At 38.4% G+C, this 26,334-nt stretch overlaps 1 protein-coding gene and 1 non-coding gene across 2 annotated transcripts in view; both read right to left on the bottom strand.

Moving 5' to 3' along the window:
• Positions 1–866: 866 nt before the first annotated feature.
• Positions 867–26,334, bottom strand: part of Haus6 (HAUS augmin like complex subunit 6) — a 35,995-nt gene continuing 10,527 nt past the window's right edge. Inside the window, exons 6-17 of the mRNA XM_055591694.1 lie at positions 25,697–25,762; positions 25,176–25,224; positions 23,493–23,666; positions 22,647–22,840; positions 21,308–21,434; positions 20,104–20,206; positions 14,611–14,692; positions 9,170–9,236; positions 8,442–8,597; positions 4,614–4,749; positions 2,362–3,360; positions 867–1,564 (exon numbers count right to left, since the gene is read on the bottom strand). Of these exons, the coding sequence (XP_055447669.1) occupies positions 1,515–1,564; positions 2,362–3,360; positions 4,614–4,749; positions 8,442–8,597; positions 9,170–9,236; positions 14,611–14,692; positions 20,104–20,206; positions 21,308–21,434; positions 22,647–22,840; positions 23,493–23,666; positions 25,176–25,224; positions 25,697–25,762 (2,203 nt within the window). The 3' untranslated portion in view covers positions 867–1,514. The remainder of the gene's footprint in view (positions 1,565–2,361; positions 3,361–4,613; positions 4,750–8,441; positions 8,598–9,169; positions 9,237–14,610; positions 14,693–20,103; positions 20,207–21,307; positions 21,435–22,646; positions 22,841–23,492; positions 23,667–25,175; positions 25,225–25,696; positions 25,763–26,334) is intronic.
• LOC129665184 (small Cajal body-specific RNA 8) lies at positions 9,314–9,444 on the bottom strand. The gene has a single exon (XR_008718345.1). It is a non-coding gene; the product is annotated as a small Cajal body-specific RNA 8 (non-coding RNA).

Raw genomic sequence — 26,334 nt, 5'->3', positions numbered from 1 at the left:
TTAAGACTTCAGTGTGGAAGATGAGATTTGCTCTGAGCTGTTTTTGTTTTGATTAAGTCCTGTTCTGGGCTTTAAAGGAACTATAAAGAGCTGGAGAGTGCCTCAGTGGTTAAGAGTACTGACTCCTCATCTTGTGACCCAGGTTCAAGTTCCACCATCTACATGGAAGCCAATACCAGTCTGTAACTCCAGTCCAAGGGATCTGACACCCTCTTCAGGTATCCATGGGCACCAGGCACTGAAAAGGTACACAGACACGCAGGCAAACATTCTCACATGTGAAAATAAAATTTTAAAAACTCTACCTGGTATAACAAGGTTACTTATTAAATTTTTCAAGTCAAAATAATGAATGAACTGAGATGAGCTAGAAGGGCAAGGTAAGTACCAATTCCAATGGGAGAGGGAAAGAAGTCTAAGTAGAAGAGCTTTGTCTTTAAATCAGAATCCAATTCTACGATTACAATGAACTATCATTTAAGGCTTTTAAGGAAGGACCTGAAATGATCAGAGTAGTTCCTAGTCATCAAAGGGAGATACTGGATAGGAAGGCACTGAAAGTACTAAGTTATAAGTACTTTTGGAGAGTAACAAATTTGAGATTATGTTCATGGTGCTGAACCAGGAAATAATCATGTCAGGAACATTCAGATGACCTAAATTTTAGGGACTCTTATAAATCCAACATATCCAGTTGAGATTTTGACTCTCATAATGAAGGGCTCTGACAGCAATATACTTTCTATAGCATATTGCTTCTAGAAGGTTCTGTAGGCACTGTGGAACTTTGTCTAGCAGCAAGTAACAAAAAACTTGCTTTCCCCAAAACAACACCCACCACATACCACCCACAGACAACAGTAAAACAGATTTGTGAATTTTTCATTTACATGCTTGTTAAATATAAACAAATTAAATCCTCACTCTAGACTAAGTAATACAGTGTGGTCATCTACCTTCCCCCACCCCCCTTTTTTTCAATTCACTGCACCTTGCCTGCACGTATCACATGAATTTTATTCCATCAGAATCATTCTGCAGGATCAATATACTTGGAATCATTAAACCTGCTTACAGTTTTAGAAACTTTAAAATGTGTTGCTTTGAATATATATCCAAAGGCACTATACTCTGCTCATTTGTGTTAGTACCAGAATATTACATAAAGATCCAATAAGATGATTTCTCTAAAGTGAAAGATGAGGCTATTAGATTACAAGCTCAGCCTTATGTTAACAAAACTATAATATTTGCCATTTACTTATGTTACAAGATTATTCTAAGAATTCCCAAAATTTGACATTTGCTGTTCATAAAAGTTCACATTTCAACCTCATATTTACCAAAACAGACCTAAACACCTAAACATTGAGGCCAAAGTACATTCAGAACTTCTTTGACCTTGGAAACAATTTAAGACTTCCAATGTGTGTGTACAAATCAGCTGCAGTGGCGCAACAAGGCTTCAGTATAAGTGCATCACAGCTAAATTAACTGGAAAATGCTTCATCTTCTCAAATCAGAGAATCTCTTGTTTCAAGGCTCTTACTTGAGATTTCTTCTTCTGAAAAAATTGATTTTTAAAAGAGGACAATAAATATTACAAAGAAAAGTAGGAACAATTTCAAGTAGTAGCAAATTCCTTGATTTAGAAGCCCCACTTTATGCAAGACTCACTAATAAATAATAAATAAAATTACCATTTCTACTGAAATGCCTTTTCTCTAAAAATCAATGCATTCTAGGAATACTTTAAAAAAAAAAAAAGTGTTTAATTATCACGAGAAAACCAAAGTGATTGAAAGGAATCTATATTACAAGACCTAAATCCATCCTAAGAAACCAAGAATTGTAATTCTTTATTATACAGCTTTCAAACACGTGATTAATAAAATGTGGAACACTTGGCTTCAATTACTCATACTGTTACAGGCTGAACTGTGCCCACCAATACATGGTGTTAGAATTCTAACCCCAGTATCTCAAAATGTAACTATATCTGGAAGAACAGATATAGTCTGTCTCTCTCCATAGATGTACATAATCGTAAGGCTTCTGAAAGTACCTACAAAGTGAGGGGTCCTCTACCCTAACATGAGGTATAAAGATTATATTTTTGTCAGATTACCCACCAGGATCATGCAACATTCACTTTATACTATATTATGAAAAGTTAAGTGAACAGAAGATTAGAAATAGCCTGGACTACATGGTAAATCTGAAGCCAGCCTGGACTATATAGTGAACTTGTGGCTAGCCCGTGGTAGGTACCACAATGCTACTCTCTCTATATTAGCGGGGAAAAAAAAATTAAGAGAATGCTTCAAAAAGGATCCAAGCTCAGGTTTGGTTAACTCTTACCTTTTAAATTAGGCAGAAATTCCCCAGGACTACATGGTAACATGGTCCTCAATTTTTGCTCCATCAAAGAAACTTTAGTTAGTGGTGATACAGACTGTGTTTTTTCATCAAGGGACATGTGGGAAGATGGCTCTGTGTAGTCAATAAACAAATTCTCGGTGTCCAAAATAGATTGTGTATCATCTGCTGGCATGTCTTTGGCTACAGGGCTCAATTCTACTTTGTATTGTCCAAGTGTCTTGGGATTAGACTGGTTAAATTCTTTTCTTATTTTGTTAAGAGATTTCTTTAGAACCTCATAACTCCTGAGAATAGCCTGTAAATTGGAATCTAATTCTGGGGTTGCTTGTCTTTTTCCCACATCATCTGGAAAGGCATCACTGTGCACATAACTATTTCGTTCCAGTTGAGGAGTGGTCTCTGAACTAGTAGAGCTATTAAGACTTAGGTGACCAACTTCTTCTGGAAGAGTTTCATGTAATATGCCAATGCCACTCAGCCTCTGAAAGGAGTCCCACAGCAGAGTTTTATGTGTGGAAGGTTCACTGCAAGAAGCTTGTGAGTGTTCCAATATTCGAACACAGTCTTTTTCACTTGTACACATCTCATCTAGTCCTCTGCCCACATCAAGGGAGAATGGTTCCTTTTGTCTGGTTTCTGAAAGCCTGGGGGTTGTACATTCTAAATCTTCCTTACAAATCATTTTCTTATTCATCAAGTCTGACTCATCAAGCTGTGTTGGGGATTCACTGATCTGACTTGTCCCCAAATATCTCTGAGGCACAACTTTGAGCTGATCAGAAACAGCTTTCTCCTCGGGCAAATAAGAGCAATCAGATTCTGGGGAAAAAATAGCCAGGTTAAATGTCCTCTGACTCTTCAATATAGATGAAGACTCTGATGACACTTCTGTAGCTTGGGCATCCACTAGAATCCCATCTGAACTTCTGTTATCTTCACTTTCAACAGCTTTTCTCCAAGAGCTCCTGATTTCAGTTACTAATTAAGGTGGGGGAAAAGAAACAACTATTTACACATTCCCAAACACAGACATGCAATTAAAATACTTTATTCTAGTGCTAAAAATAAAGCTACTGCCTCAGTCCAAGTTCCATACATATGGCAACAGCATGACAACCTGAACATCAGAAAACTTATTCCAGTCAGGACACATAACAACTGCTGTTTCTGATATACAAGCATGCCTACATGTATATACATGTCCCCGCTGCTGATATATGTGATTGCATGCATGCAAAACATATCCTCTTGTCTATCTATCCCAGAAATGGACAGATTTTTTTATATAAAAGATTAGATACTAATATTTTAGGCTCTGCCAACCACTTGCATTCCCACAACTCCTCAAATCTGACACGGCAGCATAGAAATGGCTATAAACAATGTGTCAACAAATGAGCAAGGCTCTTAAATATACTGTTTTTTTTTTTTTTTTTTAAAGAAAAACACACTGCAGGATCCTATTTAATTCACAGGTTTTCATCTGAAGAACACCAACCTATGCTGTCCCAGCTATGAATTAAATCAGCAGCAAAGAAGAAACTGTATTCAATCATTCAAGACAAACGACCTGCATTGGTTAAAGAAGGAAGTAAGTATCAGAGGTTTGCCTACAGCAATTGCAAGCACTTCGGGGAAGCATTTGATGCTATTATTGCTTTTGCCATGGGGCAAAGATATATGCTCTGTGGTGGCTGCTTATGACTACTGACTGGCAAGCAAAATTCCCTAAACATAGAAGTCTGACCTGACACTGAGGACATCTACTGCCTTATTTCTTTGTTTGCTTGTTTAGTGTGCATGTGCAGGAATATGTGCATGGGAGAGCACCCACATGCTATGGTGCATGCATGGAGGTCAGGGGACAACTTCCACAAGTCTATTCTCTCCTTCTACCACTTGGAAGATGGCTCAATTGGCCCCAGAATTTTTTTTTCAAGTGGCCAAATAAAATATTTTGCAGAAAAATAGCCAAGTAACACAACCAAAACAAGATTATAATATGAGGACTGATTATGCTTCTATATAGATACATTGAAGTCACAAAACATTACTGATTAAGACTGTTACATCAATGTGAGTGATCATGCTGAAAACTTCAACATAACTGTTATATCAGAAAAAAAAGAGCCATTGCCAACTAAACAGGAAATAGAGTTTTAAATTGTTTCCAAAGAACTGTCAGATCATGAGTCTAATGGTAGGAAATCAGACAGAAAGCATTAACTTACTCAAGTTTTCTGGAGTTCGGGGAATTTGTTTCCTGGTTAAGAAAGGGTTAGAAATCAGAGTGTCCAGTAGTTCCTCCAATTTTATTTCTTTTCCTTCAGAGATCTGTGGTGAATCGGATAGAACCACTCTGGCAACCTGCAACAGGAAACAAACAAACAAAAAGAAATGAAAGAAAAATGATGGGGCCAGATAGAAATACCACAAGAACTCCAGTAGGAACCATAGCAGTCAGCAGCCCATTACCAGCTAATCGCAACAAAGAAGCTCCCTGATATTCCTCAGGTAGTCCAGGTGTCACCCTGCTACAAGTGGAGCACAAGACTATTTTTTGTTGTACTCATTTTTTTTTTTTTCAAGACTGAGTTTCCCTGTGTAGCCCTGGCTGTCCTGGGACTCATTGTGTAGGCCAGGCTGGTCTCGAACTTTCAGAGATCTAACTGCCTCTACCTCCCAAGTGCTGGGATTAAAGACATGTTCCAGGCTATCCTCAGGAAGACTTAAGTCCACTCTAACTACAGTGACCTGGGTTCTGACAACTCTGGATTCATCAAAATAACAATTTTAAGCAAGCACACTCTTCATACAGTCCATTTGCACAGTAAGACTTTTAGGTTTGTTGTTTCTTTGTTTTTGCTTTGAGACAGTATCAGTCTGGCCAAAACTCAGAGATTACCCCTACTTCTGCTAGTATTAAAAGCATCCACCAGCTGCTCTTAGCACCTCCATTACCAAGCAGAACATGGTGCACACTTCTTTGTCAGAAATATTCTTATCAGATCTAAATTAGCAAAGAAATAAGGAACAGAAAATGTATAACAAGAAACTTGTACTCTCTATTAACCCACTGGAAAGTAAACAGCATGCAAACTAAAACTCTTCAGATTAATAAGAATAAACAAAACAAAACCCCAAAACTATACAAATTAGCCCAATAAAGCAGAGTGCCTCCTTTCCTCTTTTCTTTTTTAATTAATTTTTGTAGGTGTATGAGTATTTTCACTGCATGTATGTATGTACATCATGTATGTGCCTGGTACCCACAGAGGTCAGAAGAGGGCACTGGATCCCATGTTACTGGAAGTTGTGAGCAGCCGTGTAAGTGCTGGGAATCAAACGCTGGTCTTCTGTAAGAACAGAAAGTGTTCTTAACTGCTAAGCCATCTCTCTAGCCCCAGATGGCTTCTTGAAATAAAAATATTAAAATCCCCTGCCACAAACACTATTAAAACTAAGTTCACTTCACTGACCACAGTGATGTGTGCCTGTAATTCCAGTACTGCTGAAACAAAGACAGGAAAACCATCAGTTCAAGGATCTCTGCCTCAAACCACCAGATAGACAGATAGATATTCATTTTACTTTCAGTTTCATGAGATTTTAGGATTCTCTTCTTCTATTCCAACCTATTCCCTTGTTAATCTAAATTCTTTTTATTACGTTTTTGAGTTTTTTCTTTTTTCATTTTTTATAGTTATTTTCCTTTTAAGTGTATGAATGTTTTGCCTGCATGTATGTATGCAGCATATGCATATTGGACCCTCTCAAACTGCAGTTATGGATGGCTGTAAGCCGAACTGTGGATGCTAGAAATTGAACCTAGGTCCACTAGAAGAGCAACAAGTGCTCTTAACTACTAAGCCATCTCTCAGGCCCATTTTTTTTTATTTTGTTTGGTTTTCTGAGACAGGGTCTCACATAGCCTAGCATTGCCTAGAATTCACTACTTAGCAGAGAATGACTTTGAATTCCTGATCCTCCTGCGCCCACCTCCCAAATGCAATCTAAATTCTATGAACTGAAAATGTGTGCTTTGCTTTCCATAATTAGGGAATTCCAATTTTAAAAGGACTGATTATTTTTTTAGTGTACAGTCAATAAAGAAAATTAACAGAATATCAGACTTAGAAGCATTTGGAAACCATAAAATTAGTCTCATTACAAACAGGACAATAACTAGCATTCATCACCTTCTCTGATATTGTACAATGCTAATTTAGTAGGGCTGGAACTGATAAGAGATGCTAAAGCCCAAATGAATCTAAAACCTATTTTTAAGTCACTCAGAAATAAATTGTAATATGTTGTGATTGCTTAACCAAACATTAATTAAAATAATGCTAGAGTATAAAACAATCAAGATAACAACAGTGAAAGGCCTGAATATTTAATTTGTATAAACTTTATTTAATTTGTGTAACTGATCAAGATACTTGACTGAAAAAAAAAAAAAAAAAAAAAAAAAGCAGGACTACCTGAGGAAATCCGTTCAGAGGCTGGCAAGACAGCTTACCAGGTAAAGGCACTTGCTGCACTGCAACAGCCTGAATTGGATTCCAGAGACCCATGGGAAAGAGAGAACCAGCCAAAGTTGTCCTCTACTTGGACAGAGAGGCACACACACGCACAAACACACACAAATAAGGGTATTTAATAAAATAACTTTTCATCTAAAAAACAAAAATTGGGGGAGCCAAAGAGAAGGCTCAGCAGTTACGAGCAGTTGCTCCTGCTGAGGACCCAGGTTTGTGTCCCAGGACCCACATGATGGCTCATACCCATCAGTAGCTCTGCTTCCAAGGAATCTAACACTCTCTTCTGACTTCTTCGGCACTGCACACATGTGATGCATATACAGAGATGCAGGTAAAACATTCACACAGCCAGGTGCAGTGGCGCAAGCCTATAATCCCAGCACTCTGGGAGGCAGAGGCAGGCGGTTCTCTGTGAGTTCAAGGCCAGCCTGGTCTACAAATTAAGTCCAGGATAGCCAATGCTACACAGAGAAACCCTGTCTCAAAAAACAAAAAACAAAAAAAAAAACAAAAAAAAAAAAAAAAACCCACACATATATAAATCAAAAAAAAATCAAGAGTTAGAGAGAAGGTTCAGAAGTTAAGAGCATCTGCTGCTCTTGCAAAGAACCTGGTTCAGCTCCCTGCACCCACATAGTGGTTCACAACTATCTAATTCCAGTTCCAGTGGATCCAACACACACGGTGCACATACATACACACATACAAACAATACATACATATGTACGTACATATTACCATACTGTAGGCAAACATACAAATATTAAAACTATAAAAAATTTATAGAAAAATCAATGAATTGATATCAATGACTTTAATCACCTTTGAAATATTTAGATAACAAAGTCAACAAAACTTTCACTCAATGGTATCACAAAATCTTGGTTTTTATTGTTCAGTTGTGAGCCTAACTTTCAATGGCTGAGCTATTTCTCCAGTCCTAGTTTTTATAGTAAAAAAAAAAAAGCTAAGAAACATGAAGAAAGTATTCAAATGACTATAATCATTAAATGCATTTGCATAACAATTTATGCAATGTTTATCACTACCAGATATGTATTATATGTTGAATATTTATAGAATGGGAAGTAACAATAAATAATGTATCAATCTTAACTGAATATATCTCTAAGAAAGCCATTTTTACTTTTTAAAAAAGACTGATTTTACTTTAGCCTACATTTTACATATACTTTTATTTCTATTATGTGTATGTGCATGTATAGACATGCAGTGGCTAAAGAGGCCAGAAGAAAACATCAAATCTCGGGATTTTCAGTTATAAGCAGTTGTGAGGTACTACATGACTACTGGGAAAAGAACCCAGGTCCTCTGCAAAAGCAGTACATGCTCTTAACCACTGAATAATCTCTTAAACCATAGCCTTAATTTTTACTGTTACTTTTCTTACCTCAAATTTGTCAACAGTTAACTGTACTTACTCCATTTCTGATCCCAACTCCACTTAGAAAATCACAAATACATAAGTATATTTATTAATAATCTTTTTCTGACCTCTTCTACCAGATGATCTTGTTCTTTCTGGAACGGATCACTCTTTTTCACTGGCAGAGATGCTCTCAACACACTATTCTGTGCATTCTTTTCAGTATCTGATAAAGGAGGGTCTTCCACTTCCAAGTGTGGTATTTTCTCTTTGGGAGTTGGATCCTGAAAAGAGACATATATTATAACTTAATGATCAGTTGTGAAGCTTTCTTCATTGCAGATCCATAGGTAAAAGTGGGAGGACTGTTTTACTTTCTGGAGACAGGGTCTTTTTAAGTAGCCAACCTGGACTTGTCTGTTATGTAGCCCAAGCTAGCCTCAACTGGAGACACTTACGCTGTAGCCTCTCAAGCACCAGGACCACAGTAGTAGATCACCATACTGGCATATTGAAAAAATATGCATTCACTGGCAGAGCCAATAATCCCACATTCTCATTTAGCAAGAGAAAAGAAATGGCAAAAAAAAATGAGAGGAAAAAAAAAACCTGATGTAATTAACCTATTTACCAAAAACATTTTATTATAAACCACTAGTCACAATTAATTGAAATTTTTTAAAACCAGTTACTATACACCTACATAAACCCAGTACTTCGGAGGCTGAGGCAAGAGAATTGCCATTTCAAGATTGGCCTGGGTTACTCAGTGAGTTCAAGAGAAGCCTGGGTCAACTAACAAAGCTGTGTCTCATAATAAATCAACAACAAAAATGAAAACTGTTTTAGACAATACCTTCTCAAGTAGTATGATACTGTTTGTATTTGATGATGAAGCACATTGTAAGGGGAAAGCAGCAGGGCTGAAAGGAAAAGGACAACAAATCCAGGTTATGCATAGGAAGAGACACACTAACTTGATGTATCTGAGCACTTAAGAAATTGTCTGCCCCGTATCTGTCCATGACGATTTCACTCAGTTCGCCCTGGTCATCGAAAGGCAGTTTATTCTGGGGAGGTCCAGTGACAATTAGAGCAGGACTTCTGCCCAAGTTGTGTATCACTCTCCCCATTAACTCAAACTTTCTCACTATATATTTTTATGTCAATAGCATTTTTATAAGGTTAAATAACTTAAAAAACAAATTCAACTAACTATAACTGCATTATTACAATGTCCTCAGCATGCTAATAATACAATTTCATAGTAGCAGAGACTTTAATATTCTTTTAGCCTAAAGATAACATTGCCCCAAGAGCCAAAATTAATGGGAATTGGAAAAAAAAAAAAACTACACACAGACATATATATGTATTAGTCAGGCATGGTAGCATATACCTATAATACCAGCATTTCAGAAGTTGAAGCAAGAAGATCTCAAGTTCTAAAACAGACTGGTCTACAAAGTGAGACTGTCTCAAACAGGAACAGGGCTATCGAGGCAGCTCAGTGCCAAATACTCACCATGTAAACCTAAGAACTTGAGCTGGATTCCCAGACCCCACAATAGAGAAACAACTCTCAAAAGTTGTTCTCAAAAGTTGTGTGTGACTTTTGCACACACACAAATATACTTGTGTCCCCCCACCAACACACAGGCAATATTTTTTTTTTTCTTTTAGAAGATTGATTTGGGTTTTGGTTTGGTTTTTTTTTTTTTTTTGGTTTTTTTTTTTGGGGGGGGGGAGGGGAGCACTTATAGGTTAAAATCCCATAGCAAGGCCAGGCATGGTGGCGCATGCTTTAATCCCAGCTCTTAAAAGGCAGAGGCAGGCAGCTCTCGCTGAGTTCAAGGTCAGCCTGGTTTACAAAGAGTCCAGGAGTGCCAGGGCTCTGTTAAACAGAGAAACTCTGTCTGGAAAAAACAAAAAAAGAAAAATCCCATTGCAAGGATAAAATCAAGTATACATACTGCCCTACATGAAATTCTGAAAATTTTAGTACAAAGTACTGAATTTTAAAAATCATAATATAAATTTATTTTTAAATATGAAAAAAGCAAATAGCAGCCTACCCTCCTTAATTCCCAATGCTAATGTGGTTGTATTAAATACTCTTTATATTGTTCCCTTTCTAGGCCATTAAACATATACACTATGGTAATTAAAATATGTATGTTCATAAATGTGTAACTTATTATGTAATATCCTGTCTGTTTTAATATTAAAAATAGTAATTTATAGGATATTAACCTGTTTCAGAGATTAGATAATACTAAGGTTTCTTCTATTCCCATGTATTAGCATAAAAAAATAATTTTGTGGAGCATAATTTTTTAACTAACAAAAGACTTGGTATGTCTTGTCCAAAATCAGTTTCTCCTGTGAATCTTGCTCTATAGCAACTATGTTACATATACAGTGAAACAGTTTCGTTCAGAGTTTTGGTTTACTCCATCTTGTGGTGGCCATCAATGCAACTTGATAGCCTAAATTTGATACCTAGAACCTAAACAAAGGTAGGAGAGAACCAGCCACACAGTTATCTACCAACCACACACACAGTCATCACATGTATACCATGGCCCATGTACACACAACACACACACTTATACACATAAAAAATAAAATAAAAAAGTAGTTCAAGGTAAGTTTATACCATCCAGCCTGCCTTACACAAGACCCTGTAGCAAAACAAAAAGTAACTCTCATCTTAATTTCAAAAGACCTTTTAAATTCTAAAATCAAATTTTTTCTCTTTATTTTTTTGACTGAAAAAAAAAAAGAAAAGAAACCAGAGACTACTGCCAAAAGCAAGCACTTTGCTTACTTTTCAGAAACAGAATACAAGTAAACACTTTGCTAATTAATCTGGTGGGTTTTCCTCCTAGAGAGACAGTCTTGAATGTAGCCCACTGAGTTCCAGGCCAGTAAGAGGTATGTAAGTGGGCTTAGTTTTTGTTTTTTCGTTGTTTGATCTTTCTTTTTTTTTTTTTTTTTGGAGGGAGGTGGTGCCTGGAGAAATAGCACAGTGGTCAAGAGCACCTGTTGCTCTTTCAGAGGACCCAAGTTCTCTAACCTTCATGTGTACATAATGGCATGTGCACACAACTCCCATATCATACCCATACACACAATAATAATAAAATACTATGGAAAGCAAACTAATTATTAGAGGTACAACGTTGTCCCCAGCAACTAGAGGCAAAGCCTTGAAGTTGTGTGGGCAGAAGGTTAAAAGTAGATCTGAAAGGAGTTGGAGGGTGAATAAGATCAAAATAGACTGCATTAAATTCTCAAAGAACTAATAAAATATTTTAAAGATGATATTTGAATATATAATAAGCTATCATGTATAGTTAATATATTCTAATTTAAAATAAAAAGACCAGACTGAAATGCAGTATTTTACATGCAAGTTTAGAAAGGATGTAAAATAAATAAAAAGGAGAACAGAAATAACGAGTTGAGAAATGTTGGGTGTGGTAGCACATGCCTTTTACCCAGCACCCAGGAAGTAAGAAGCAGGTATAGCTCTATGAAGTCAAGGTCAGCCTGGTCTACATAGTGAACTACAGGGCAGAGATTTAAAAAGCAAAAATGTCAACAACAACAACAACAAAAAAAATCAATAAAACAGCATTACCACTATACATTTGGAAATTTTGCAAAACTGCTATAAAGCAGTCACAAAGAACAGGAAAGAAATGACCTACTACTGCTGAATGTTGGTTTGAAGTACAATGCTATCTCCATCAGCTTACTCCAATCAAAACCAGCAATAAGGCTTAGGGTGTTTTGATTACCTGAAATGACAACTACCTGTGAAAGGGCTAATAATATACTCTAAAAAACTGTACTCTTCCCCTCTACCTCCAAGACAGGGTTTTTCCTCTATAGTCCTGGCTGTCCTGGAATTCACTCTGTAGACCAGGCTAGCCTCAAACTCAGAGATCTGCCTGCTTCTGCCTCCCGAGTGCTGGGATTAAAGGCAAGCACCACCACTACCCAGCTTAAAACTGTACTCTTTTCATGGTTTTTAACTAAATATTATACTCAATCCATATAATCTTCAAGTAATCTTTCCTTCAAATTTTCCATAGGTAATATATTTTCATATCTGTCCCTCTTTTCCATGGGAAAGTTGTAGTAAAAGGAGCCAACATAAGCCAAACATCAAATAATGATACATGGTGGCACTGGAGCGATGGCCCCAAGCTTCAGAGGAGGTGCTACTCTTGCAGGGGACCCAAACTCAATCACTAGCATACTCAACTCCAGAAGATCTGACACCCTCTTCTGAATGCCACAGGCACCTGCACTCACATGCACACACCCATAAACATATAAAACAAATCTTTTAAAAATGTAATAGCTGGTAACTGGCAAGATGGCTCAGCATTTGTTGCCAAGCCTGACAATCTAAGTAAGCACCCTGGAACCCACACTGTAACAGGAAATACTGAACCAACTCACACAGGTTGTCACTCTAACCCCACACAAGCACTCAGCCATCAACACAGAAATAATGTGAGGCGGGAGTAATATAAGAAGACACCTGATTATGACTTTAGTCCTCCACATATGCAGGCATGCACACACAAGCACACGCCACAGTTGTATACATAAACCCAAGGATCTATTCAGTATGCCTGTTTCATTGTTATAGAATGATTCTTACTTGCAATAAAATATATACTACCCATGTGGATTACATTTATTTCAGAGTTTTGGACTTTTTTATTTTTTATTTACTGGGGGTGGAGCACAGCACACATGTGAAGTCGGGAGTCAGTTCTCTCTTTCCACTATATGGGTCTGAAGGATCAGGACTGAACTCAGGTCCTTAGTTTTGATAGTAAACAAAGCTATCTCACTGATAAGAGCTAAAATTGGGTAACAGAAAACAGGTAATAAAGAAAATAGAATGCCTGAAAGAAGTGGTAACAAAGTAAGTTTGAGTCTTTCATGTTAAATTTGGCATTAGAGTAAATCAGGTATCTTCTAGTATTTTTTCTAAAGAATGTAACTCTTTATAAAATGTCAAAAGCTGGGCATGGTGGAGCACGCCTTTATTCCCAGCACTTGGGAAGCAGAGGCAGGTGGATCTCTGTGAATTCGGGGACAGACTGGTCTACAAAGAGTGTCCAGGACAGCCAAGGCTACTCAGAGAAACCTATCTCAAAAAAAAAAAAAAAAAACCACAATATCAAAAAGTTCATTATAAGGTGGGCGTAATGGTGCACATTTTGAATCTCAGCACTCAAGACACAGAGTCTGTGAGCTCAAGGCCAGCTTGAGTTGAAGAACAGCCAGAGCTACACAAATGAAACCCTGTCTCAAAACACATGTGCTGTGGTTACTAGCACATACAATGTTACCATCACTCCAGTTCTAGGGGATCTAGCACCCTCTTCTGGCCTCCACAGGCACCTGGCACTGCACTTACATACACCCAAGTAAAGCACTCATACACATAAATAATTTTCTTTTAAAAATCTGTAATATAGATGAAAAGAGCAAGCAGTGCAGGCTAAAGCAGGAAAAGGGTAGACGAACTGAAAGCTAAATGAGACTGAGCTATAGCAATAGAAAGTACTAGACTCAAAGTTCCCCACCAAACCAGATGACCTCAATTGCCCCCCAAATCTAGACTCTATAGTTAAAAAGTAATTTTTTCCCCCTGAGACAGGGTTTCTTTGTGTAGTCTTGGCAGTCCTGGAACTCACTTCGTAGGACAGGCCAGCCTTGAATTCACAAAGATCACCCAGTCTATGCTTCCCCAAGTGCTGGGATTACAGGAATGCACCACCACTGCCCAGCTAAGAGTGATTTTAAAATGATTCACATACATAGAAAATGGCAAAAGGGCTGAAAAGATGTCTCAGTGGTTAAGAGCAATGGATGCTCGTCCAAAGGTCTTGAGTTCAACTCCCAGCAACTACATGGTGGCTCATAACTATCTATAATGGGATCTGATGTCCTCTTCTGTCATGTAGGTATAATGCAAGCAAAGCACTCATATACATAAATATTTTTTAAAAGAGCAAAAATTTCCAAACTTACCTTATATAGTTTCCAAAACTGCACTTTCTTCAAAACTCAGATAATACCCATAAAACCCAATATTCAGATATAGTAATATAGTAAATATTGAACATCTCCTGCAAATGTGGGTCTGCAGTAGGAAACAGCTTGGTTGAGAGGAAGAAATTATGCACTATTCCATAGTACAAAGTTCTAAACTGGCTCAAGATGAGACTAGAGTCAAGTTGGCATGAAAGTCAAATGTTTTACCTGTTGGCTAGATCACACACACTTCCTAGGGTCTCAGCTTCTTTTCTGTTACCATTTTCTTGGTTATGCTCTTTATGTGTATCTAAGAAAGTACAAAATTTATTATTTTAATTATGTTTGTGTAGTCTAATAAGTCAAGGGCCTCTAGAAATGACTACACCTATTTTTTTCCACCTAAAACCAAGCTCTGTTCACAGGCTTTGCTAGCATTACACAAGTACTCTATCATTGAACTTCACACCCAATTGTTTATAACAGCTTCTACACAAAAAACAGAAAGATTATAAACAAAAGTAATGAGACAAAAGAATGGCTCAGTGAGTAAAAGCAACTTGCCATTCAAATCTGATGACTTTAGCAGTGTATCAAAGCAGAAGCTGAGACCCATAACCAAGCCTTCAGCAGAGTGTAAGGAATCATATGAAGGAAGGAGAAATTAGTATATCCTAGAGGGGACAGGGAGCCCCACAAGGTCCAAATATATCTGAGCATGGGGGTCTTCTATGAGACTGTTTATCCAACCGAGGATCATGCATGGATATAACCTACAACCCCTGCTCAGACATAGCCCATCGTAGCTCAGTATCCAAATGGGTTCCCTAGTAAGGGGGACAGGAATTCTTTCTGACATGAACTCATGAGCTTCTCCTCTCCCCAAGGGAGGAGCAGCCTTGATAGACCACAGATAAGGACATATCCTGAAGATACCTGATAATCTAGGGCCAGATGGAAGGAGAGGAGGACACCCCCTCTCAGTGGACTCGGAAAGGGCCAGGGAGGAGAGGAGGGAGGGAAGGAGGGGAGGATTGGGAGGGAAAGAAGGAGAGGGCTACAGCTGGGATACAAGTGAATGTATAAAATTATTTAAAAATAAAAAATAATAATAAAAAAAAAAAACAAACACCTGATGACTTGAGATCAACACAGCCATAATCCCAGAACCCCGACAGGAAATGGGAGGCAGAGACAGAGAAACTGGAAGACTGCAGGTCAATCGGCCTTGCAAACTTGTAAAAAAGCAAGAGACCCTGCCAGACACACACACACCTACAGCTACCACACAGGACAAGGTTTCTTATAAACCCATAGAGAGCCGGTGAGAGTTGGCTCGGCAGTTAAGGGTGCAAGCCACCAATCCTGACAATCTGAATTAGCTCCCTAGTTCACAGGGAGGAGAACACTAACTCCCACGTGCACTTTGTAGTGAGCACACACACATAAAATAGGGGGAAGAAAATCCACCGAATTGTCAAGATAAAGTAACAAAGAATTAACAGATTATGTGGTAGCAGGCTTTTACAAAGACTGATATACCATTCATGGTGCTGGACTTCCACAGTTCCAGCACTTGGAAGGCAAAGGCAGGAATTCAAGGCCAGCTTCTGCTACACTGAGAGTTTGAGACCCTGTCTCAAAACCATAAAAACACAACAAAACAAAACAAAACAAAACAAGGTGGGGGGAGATGACATATGTACATGGCCCTGAGTTTGATCATCAGCACCACATTCAGTGTTATATAACCATATTTCTTTTTTTTTTTTTTTTTTACAGATGTATTTATTATGTACACACTTTTGCCTACATATATACCTACATGCTAGAAGAGGGAACTGATGGTTGTGAGCCACCATGTGGTTGCTGGGAACTGAACTCAGCACCTCTAGAAGAACAGCCAGTGCTCTTCTTAACCTCTGAGCCATCTCTCCAGCCCCCATGTTTCATTTTTAAGTAAATAAATCATGTGCTAACAATTATAAGCAAAGAAAAAATGTACTTACCATATTTCAATACACTTAGGACATCAATCAGCCTATACCAACCTATGAAACAATTATGTGCCACGACCATACTAACACAGCAAAGAGACCTTGACATCAGCAGTCAGTCTAGGATAGAGGTGACTGCAGTGCTCTGCTCTGTTACATTAGGATGCCAGAAGTATAGAAGGAGGCAGAAGACATACACCAGTCCCAGTGAAAGAATGGAAAGACATAAAGTCACCGAGAGAGTAGGAACAGATTTCATTCGCCAAAACACAGGAGGCATGGCTTATGGCATTTGAGTAGGAAATATACATCACCAAGACATGACAAGAAAGGAGACTGGTAAATGAAGCCATGGCTACATTATAGATTAGAGAACCCTCCTTTTTCAACAGGTTAACACCTAAAAGTCTTCCCAAATTTGAACACTTAGCTAAGGCACCACTGCATAAGAAGTGGAAACGCTGTGAAAAGACAGTCATCCATTATAGTAGTGAGAGTACTATGCCAGCTCAACCTTTGTTCTTTTTGTTAGAAACAGGCTTTCTCTGTGAACTCTGGCTGTCCTGGAACTCACTCTGAGGACCAAGCTGGCCTCAAATCTGCCTGCCTCTGCCTTCTGAGTGCTGGGATTAAAGGCATGCACCACCACTGGCTGGTGCCAACTGCACCTTCTCAAAACCCTCTACACCTATTGATTATTATGGAATCACAAAACATTCTCCAAATGAGAGCAACACAAATATCACAAAAGTAGAGCACCATAAAAACAAATTACTATACACAACTATAAATATCACCAGTTGTTGGTAGGCAGAGCTGAAACTTCTCTGTTTAGCATACAAAAAAAAAAAGGTTCATAATTGCCAGGCAGTGGAGCACACCTGTGGTCGGTCCCATTGTCCCAGCACTCGGGAGGAGGAGGTAGAGGCAGGTGGATCAGTTTGTGGCCAGCCTGGTATACAAAGTGAATCCAGGACAGCCAAGGTTATACAGAGAGGTCCTGTCTTGAAAAAAACAAACAAAAAAAAAAAAAATTAAAAAAGAAAGAAAGCTGAGTTCAAGATTAGCTTATGCTAGATAGTGAGTTCCAGGTCAGCATAAGCTCCTCCATGTGGTAAGACCCACTAAAGGTAGAACTACAACCAAGAATTTCAATAAGAAGCAAACAACCCTGAGAATCAAAAAGAAAGCATAGTTGTAAAAATACCTAAGATACAAAAACTGAAGGGAAAAAAAAAAAAAGGAAAAAATGGTATAAGCAAGCTGGGCAGGGTAGCACATGACACGCCTTCAATTCCAGCACTTGGGAGGCAGAGACAGGCGGATCTGTGAGTTCAAGGCTAGCCTGGTCTATACAGAGAAGTGAGCTATACAGATATAGCTGTACAGATAAATAAAGTGAGCTATACAGATAAATCCTGGTAGTGGGGGGAGTATGAGATTTAGACTATGAAAGTAAATAAGTCTGGAGACATAACTCAGTTGCAGTGACTGCCTACAACATCAGAACGCCCCAGCTCCGTTTACAGCACTCTATAATACCTATGCCTGTAATCTAATTACTTAGATGGAAGCAGGAAGATCACAAGTTCAAGGTCATCTCAGCTATTTGAATTCATGGCCAGCCTGAGCCATACAAGACTAAGAAAGAGCAGGCTGACAAGATGGCTCAGCAGGAAAAATATCTGCTGACTAAGTTCCATCTTCAACTCCAGGCTCCACTTGAGAGGACAGAACCAACTCCTGTACTGTACTATGCGTGCATGTGCGCATACACACAGCAAAGTAATCAAAAACTAAGAAGACAGAAAAAGGGCAGTAAATAGGACTTCTGAAAGTGAAACTGTAATGAATACTAAGTGTTAAAATACGTTGAAAAGACAGATTAAACCTAACTAAAAGTAAGTAGTGAGCTATAAAAGAGATCTAAGGAAAACAGCCATTAACAAAGTTCAAGAACTGAAGAATCTGTATATACAAATGAGAACTTAACAGAGATGGAGGACAAAATTAGAAATCCTCGGCACTCATGGTGACACACACCTGTAATCTCAGCACTTCTGAGGCTGAGGCAAAAAATCTCAAGTTTGAGGCTGGCTTGGCATACAAGTTAGGTACTGCTAAAACAAAATGTTCAATAACCATCACAAAACAGAATCCTAATAGGAGTTCCAGAAGGAAAGAATTTTAAAATGAAATATGAAGCTGGAGATGGCTCAGCAGGTGAAAGTGCTTATTGCTCTTACAGGACCAGAATCTGGCTCAAAGCAGCTACATCAGGCAGCTCACAAATGTCTTAACTCTAGCTCTTGGGTATTTGACACCTCTGCTGTCCTCTACTGACAACCACATACACATGTTCATACACACGCACACACTTTACAAAATCTTTTTAAAAATGAAAGACTTCAGAATGTCAAACAGGATAGACACTAGAAGCAGTGGAAGAGAGGAAAAAGGATGCGAGTTTACTATAGAGGGTACTCTCAAAGGAGTTACCCAAAGGGATCAAAGCAGATGCTGAGACTCAGGGCCAAACTTTGGGCAGAGTGCAGGGAGTCTTATGGAGGAAGAGAGGACTGGATTAGAGGGACATGGAGGGGACAAGAGCCCCAAAAGGAGACCAACAAAACTAAAAGATTTGAGCCCAGGGTGTCCTGCAGAGACTGATGTACCAACCAAGGACCATGCATGGAGAAGACCTTGACTCCTGCTCAGATGTGCCTGACTGGCAGCTCAGTCTCCATGTGGATCTCTGAGTGAGGGGAGCAGGGGCTGCCTCTATCATGAACTCGGTTGACTGCTCTCTGATCATTCACCCCTGGTGATGCAGCCTTGCCAGGCCACAGAGGAAGAGGATCCAAGCAGTCCTGAGGAGACTTAACAAGCTATGGGCAGATGGCAATAGTAGAGAACTCCCCCTTTCACTGGATTAGGGGAAGGGGATAAGGGGAAATGGGAGAGAGAGTGGGACTGGGAGAGTTGAGGGAGGAGGCTTCAATCGGGATATATTATGAATAAATGGTGAAGAAAAAAAATTTAAAAAACAAAAGAAAGACAAGTAATATTAGAGAAGACATAAAAAAACAAATTCTCAAACTTAAGGCAGAAAACCAAACTTTACCATCAAAGTAAAGTCCTAAAGATTTGTCAACCTAGGATTCTAAATCCAGGCCAACTATCGTTCAATACCAAGTAAAGGCCAGGTTTGGTGGCTCACAACTGTAATCCCAGCTGTCAAAGAAGCTGAAACATTCATGTTTTGCAAATGATAGGATTCTATCCTTTTTTCCAGGACATGTTTATCCCCAAAATAGTAATTTTATGTGCTATACATTTCACCATAAAAATAACTAGAGAGCAGGCAAGATGGATTATTGAGTAACGGCACTTGCCACCAAGCCTGATTACCTGAGTTTGATCCTAGGGTACACCACATGGTAAAAAAAAAGAGAACCAAGTTGTCCTGTGACCGCCACACATACACTGTAGCATACACATGCACAAACACATAAATGTAAAAAATATAGAAAAATATAAATAACTCTTATAAACAATGAGAAATAAGCCAAGTGCAGTAGTGCAGACCTGTACTCCCAAGCACGCAGGAAACAGAGGCAGAACAGCTCCGAGTACTGGGCCAGCCTGGTTTACAAGTTCCAGCTCAGTCAATGCTTCACAATGAGATACTGTCTTTAAAACGGAATGGGGAGAGCTTACCAACCTGGAAGTGAAGCAGGATACTTAAGAAGTATACTCTTTGCATATACTTCCTCTGACACAGGATCAAATGAAAGGGGAGACATGGGAGGCAAAAGATCCACAGCCTTAAAACACAGAATTCACAACATTAAAATAAACACACTCACTAACAAGCACAATGACAAAGCTAAGGTCATCTACAAATGCATTTTCTCCCTAACAATGAATTACCAAACATTTATCCTGTGACTATTTTTTTCTTTACTTGTATGTATATGAATGTGTATATGCATGAGTCTGTGCACTATGTGTATTCCTGGTACCCACAGCCGGAAAAGGACATCAGACAGCCAAGGATTGGAGTTTTAGCTGGTTATTAACCACAATGTGGATGCTAGAAAATCAAACATGGGTTCTCTAGCAGAGCAGCCAATGAGCGTAACTGATGAGCCAACTTTCCAGCGCCTGCAAACACTTTTTTAAAAATCAAAGAATACAGAATTTACTTAAGCAAGTTTCAAATTTTACTTACTAGTATTTTTTTTAGCCTCTGAATTTAAAATGAGTAACTATAAATGACAATAGCTCAATGAAAAACTATTATGTACTTAGGAAACTTACAGAAATTAAAACATCTGAACTGCACAGTAGCACACATCAATAATCCTAGTGTTCTGGCTATGTGCATTCCAGTTCAGCCCAGCACACGCATCTACACAACAGGTACCTGTGTGGAAAAAGCCACTGGGCCAAGCATGGTGGCACAGGCTTACAATCCTAGTATGTGGAAGCAGATTCAGAAGATCAGCAGTTCATATTCATAATCAGCTATATATCAAGTTTAAAGCCAACCTGAGGTACAAGAAACTGTCTCAAAACAACAAAATAACTTGGGCTGATGAAATGGCTCAGCAGATAAAAACACTTGCCTGGCAAGACTAAGGGCCTGAGTTCAATGCCAGAAACACAGGTTAAAGTGGATGGAAAGAACTAACTCCACAAAATCATCCTGTACCCTCTACATGTGCACCATGACACATACGTGCTGCTACACACAATACACAATTATTTAAAAAAAAGCTTAGACTTCAATGTAAACACAACAAATATATACACATACATAACATTCCTAGGTTACTGTAACATTATAAATTAAAAGACTTAAAACTTAAAAGACAGAGAGAACTGCCAAAACTCTTCTCCAAATACAAGTCTACATTACTTACTGAAGCCCCGCCTTTAAACAGACGAAAAGGAGACAGACCAAGCATTCCTTTCCACTTCGTATGCCATTGTCCTTCCTTTTCAGCAATAGAATGTTTTATTGCAGTGATGTTCTCTTTTATTTTATGCCTATGATATCATAAGAAATAACTGTATTTGAAGAACAAATAAAATAATGCACAATTTAAGACAATAGTACTAGGGCAGAGAAGGATATAAAACAAAGATTAACCATTAAACTACATATAAACTTAACTCTCACAAGTGATTTTTCAGAATTTAAAATGTACTTTTTCTCCTTTAAAAACAAAAAAAGCAATCATACATCTACTACTCTACTTACTTATTGTAAAAACAAACTTTTTTGGGGGGAGGGAAGACAAGGTTATGTACAGTACAGGCTGGCCTAGGATACTTAGCAGATAACCTTGAACTCAACATCCTCCTGCCTCTGTCTCCCATGTGCTGGGATTATAGGCTTTTGGCACCAGGCCTGGCATTTTTTCTTTTTTGCCAGCTCTTATCTTCAGTCTGAATTCTACACATTCTCTATCAACTTCTAAAAGAAGCCCAAGCTCCTGGTCTCCCTGCTCAACAGAGAAACTTTTCTTGCCAGGCAGTGTTAGCGCAAACCTTTAATCAGAGCACTCAGAAAGCAAGGCAGGTATATCCCTGTGAGTTCAAGGCCAGCCGGATCTACAGAGTGAGTTCCAGGACAGACAGGGCTGCACAGAGAAACCCTGTCTCAAAAAACAAAAAAGGAAAAGAAATTAGAAAAATTTCATGGAATCTCACTGTACAGAGCAGGCTGGCTCCAAATTCACAGTATTTCGACCTTAGCCTCCCAAGTACTAAGATTCCAGGCATGTACCACAATGTATAAATTCAAGGTCAGACTGTTCCACATAGGCCAGGCCTACAAAGTGAGACTCTTGTCTCAAAAACAAAAAGAATTATCATAAGGCAAATAGTTTGTTCCAAACAAGATAAAAACTGGGCATGGTGGCACATGCCTGTGATCCCAGTTCTCAGGGAAGCAGAGGCAGGTAGATCTCTGTGAGTTCGAGGTCAGCACTGTCTACAAAGTGAGTCCAGGACAGCCAAGGCCACACAGAGAAACCTTGTCTTGAAAAAACCAAAAAACAACCAACCAAGCAAACAAAAACCCTATATTACTTGTCCCTTTACCTCCCATGTCTCTCTGGAAATTCATTACATAAGGCTTTTGGAAACCAGTATGTCTTAACTTATTCCCCAAAATTGAAGAATTATACATAACTTCTGCTGGAGAAACCACCTTATCCACTCTACAGTAAAATTACAAAAGATCTTTCTGTGTACCTCATATGCTTCATATCCGATAATCTTTCCCTCTGAAATTTGGTTTCTTTTTCAAAGTAGTGAAGGTCTATTGTCAGTCTTTCTCGGTCAGCCTTACAATGATCATAGTTCATTACCTTCAGGACTTCATTTAACAACTGAATAATTGTTAAGAAATTCAATTTTCCAGCCTCATAAACATTTCCTATCTGCAACTACATTCAGAAAAGGAAAAAAGAAAAGATGAGTAGGTTCTTATTTAAGTTTTTTACTATTATATATTATCTTAAAGAAGGAGGGACTCAATCAACACCCACACATAAAACTATGTAAATAATTTCAATCTTATAAAAATTGTCAAAGAATTCACACATAATTTTCTATCATACAAAGGCTAAAATCTAGCAGAAACGAAATACAAATAGATGGAAAAAAATAAATAGCTGGGCTGGAGAAATGGCTTAGCAGTTAAGAACACTTGGTGCTCCTGTAGGTCTTGGGCTCAGTTCTGACCCACATGACAGCTTACAATCAATCGTCTCTAACTCCATCCATGTTTAACGTACCAGATGCAGCCCTCTTCTGGCATCTATAGGTACCAGGTACACATGTGGTACATACATACACACACAAAAAACAGTACTATCTTCATACTAAGCAATCTTAAGCTTTCTATATTAAACTGTAAAGGTAGAAGAGATAACAAAAGCAAATAGATCCAGGCTACACACTTTTGAAGTGCCTCTATGAAGAGTTCACTAGAGATAATGAAAAACACAAATACTGGAAGCAGTGGGGAATCATGGAGATGACAATGGAAAAAGCAGTGACACTGTTTTAACACGTTTCTTTAACAGCAAAGCTTACCTGACACATCTGGGTCTCAAGTCTGTCAAGTAAGAGCCTTGGAATATTAACAGCAACATTACTTCCATCCAGAACACACTGGTTAACAAAACTGAAGACTGGGCTAATGTCAACGTCTCTCTCCTTTTCCAAATGCATGAACATCCCCTTCACTGAAGTCCACAAAGCCCGAACCTTTGAAAACAAAACAATATAAAATCCACACATAACATATACTAAGAAAACATTGGCATAAATATTGGTTCAACCCTAATAACGAATGAAATATAGCAGATGCAAAAATTAAATAACTGTAGTCTGTTTAAATACAGATATTGTCTCCAAAGGAGCTTGAGAAACTTTTTTTCTTGATTTTTTTTTCGTCTTTGGGGGAAGGGGCTTGAGACAGGGTCTTGCCACATAACGCAGGCTGGCAAAAAATTGGCTTAGACCACACTAAAACAGAACTCCAAGAGCAGCCTGTCTCTCTACATCTCAAATGCTAGGATTAAAGTCTTGTGCCGCCAGAGCTGAACTAAGGAATTTCTTAGGGAAAATACAGCTTCTACAATTTTCAAACAAACACGAAGTGTCTTTACACTACCATTCAAAAATTGTTAAATGGCAAACTCAAAAATGAAGAAATAAATGTCAGACATGTTGGCCCATGCCTTTCAGCCCAGCATCAGGAGGCAGAGGCAGACAGATCTGAGTTCTAGGCAGTCGGGTCTATATAGTGAGTTCCAAAATAGACAGGGCTATCCTGACCCTGTCTCAAAAAAAAAAAAAAAAAGAAAAGAAAAGAAAAAACATAACAAAACAAATGAAAGATGAAGTAAACAAGCAGGACTCAGTCAGGGAAAAAAAAAAAAACAAACTCACAAAACCACAAGTAAGAGACAGTCACATCTTTCCTTTTCACAGTGATGGTAAAATGAGTGTAAACATTATGGACTTAGCTTCCTTTGAAAGCAATGGAATATTTTTTTAAATAATATTTTTTCTATTTAATTTTTAATATTTTTTATGTGCACATATTTTGTCTGCACATGTCTGTGTACCATACCCATCCACTGCTACCTAAGGCTGGAAAAGGACCTCAGGTATCCTGGGGCTGGAGTTCCAGATGACTGTGAGGAGCTATGTGGGTCCTGGGAAGCAAACCTAGGTCCTCCAGAAGAGCTTTTCACCAATGAGCCGTCTCTCCTGCTCTTTCCTTTGTCTTTCTTTGTTTATTTACTTGTTTTGTATTTTCAAGACAGTGTCTCTGTATAGCCTTGGCTGTCCTGGACTTACCTTGTAGACCAAGCTGACCTTGAAATTAAAAAGATCTGCCTGCCTCTACCTTCCAGAGTGCTGGGATTACAGGACCAGGTCTGTTTCCTTTGTTTTTTAAAGTAACATTTTGCGCTTATATGCTACAGGTTCATTTCAGAAAACTTAAAAAATACAAGAAAAAAAATCATTCCATCAATGCCCTACCATTAATGTTTTGTTATCTCCCATGTGTGGGTGCATATTTGTAAACTAAATTTTTAAACAAAACTAAAGTTGTTACATATGTTCTCTGTTGCTGCTTCTCACTTGGAATTACACTGTCAGGTTTCTGAAATATACTCATCTAGAAAAATGCTAACAATAATACCCTACAGAGACATTCACAATAAAGCAATCCTGTGCTATTAAAAAAAAAAAGTGTCTCACCTTTTCAATTTTCTGTTGTATATTACTCTGGTCATCACAGGGCTCCATTCTAATAAATAAGTAAACAATTGAATTAGTCATAAAAAAAAAAATCGCATGGTAATTTTACATCCTAGAAACCGATTGGTCTGCCAGTCTACAGACAGACATTTCCGTTAAAAAATACTAACACCACCTAAGCTGTCAACTGAGTGTGGTGGTGCTCGGCTCTGATGCTCATGCCCAGGGGGCAGAGGCGGGCGGATCTCTATCAGCTGAAGGTCAGCCTGATCTATATAAAGCCCCAGACCAGCCACGGCTACACACCTAATGAGAGCCTATCTCAAAAACAAAGACCTCAAACTCAAAGCAATCATTTTTTAGAATTTTATTAAAAATGAGGAAAAAGAATTATGTTCTAGTCCTAGCATCAACAAAATAATGACATATTATTCTATTTCCATTTTTAGGAGTTTTATCACTTGTAAAATTCAAGCTCTAACCTTTGTGTAAGGTAAATTTCAGCTCTAAAAGTCACTTACCTTTTAATTTGGTTTTCCAGGCCCATGCATTCTAATCTCAAATTTTGTACTTGCTTAAGGAGCAGACTGTAAGAAAAAACGGAAAACAACATTTCTACTGTAATTAACTCATATGGCCCACTTGTTTATAGTAAAAATGAAAGGGACTGGCATGATGCTTCAGTGGGGTAGCACTTGCCACCAAGCCTAACCACCTGAGTTCAATACCCAGAACCACAAAGCAAATGAGAATCAATTTTCAAAAAGCTGTCCTCTGACTTCCATTGGCATAATATGAAGGGTATGCACACAATACATGTTTACTTTTACATGTAAAATTAAAGACACGGACCTATTCCTTGACAGTCTTGCTGTCGCATGTCATGCTGTGACAACAGTGCACACAGACAAAAAACACAAAGATTTGTTGAGTAGATAAACACACATATAAAATACTATGAACCGGCTTGTACCATGTGCCTCTATTCCAGCCGTCAGGATGCAGAAGCAATAGGAATACAAGTTTAAGGCTAGCCTGGTCTACATGTCAAGATCCAGGGCATCTAGGACTTCATGATAAGACCCTCTCAACTAAAAATGAGATAGATAGATAGATAGATAGATAGATAGATAGATAGATAGATAGATAGATAGATAGA

This window comes from Psammomys obesus, unplaced genomic scaffold (genome assembly GCF_907164565.1).
Source record: "Psammomys obesus unplaced genomic scaffold, mPsaObe1.curated_primary_1811, whole genome shotgun sequence".
In the NCBI taxonomy this organism is placed as follows: Eukaryota; Metazoa; Chordata; class Mammalia; order Rodentia; family Muridae; genus Psammomys; species Psammomys obesus.
The sequence above is the reverse complement of the archived record's forward strand: the minus strand, read 5'-3'. Positions and strand labels throughout refer to the sequence as shown.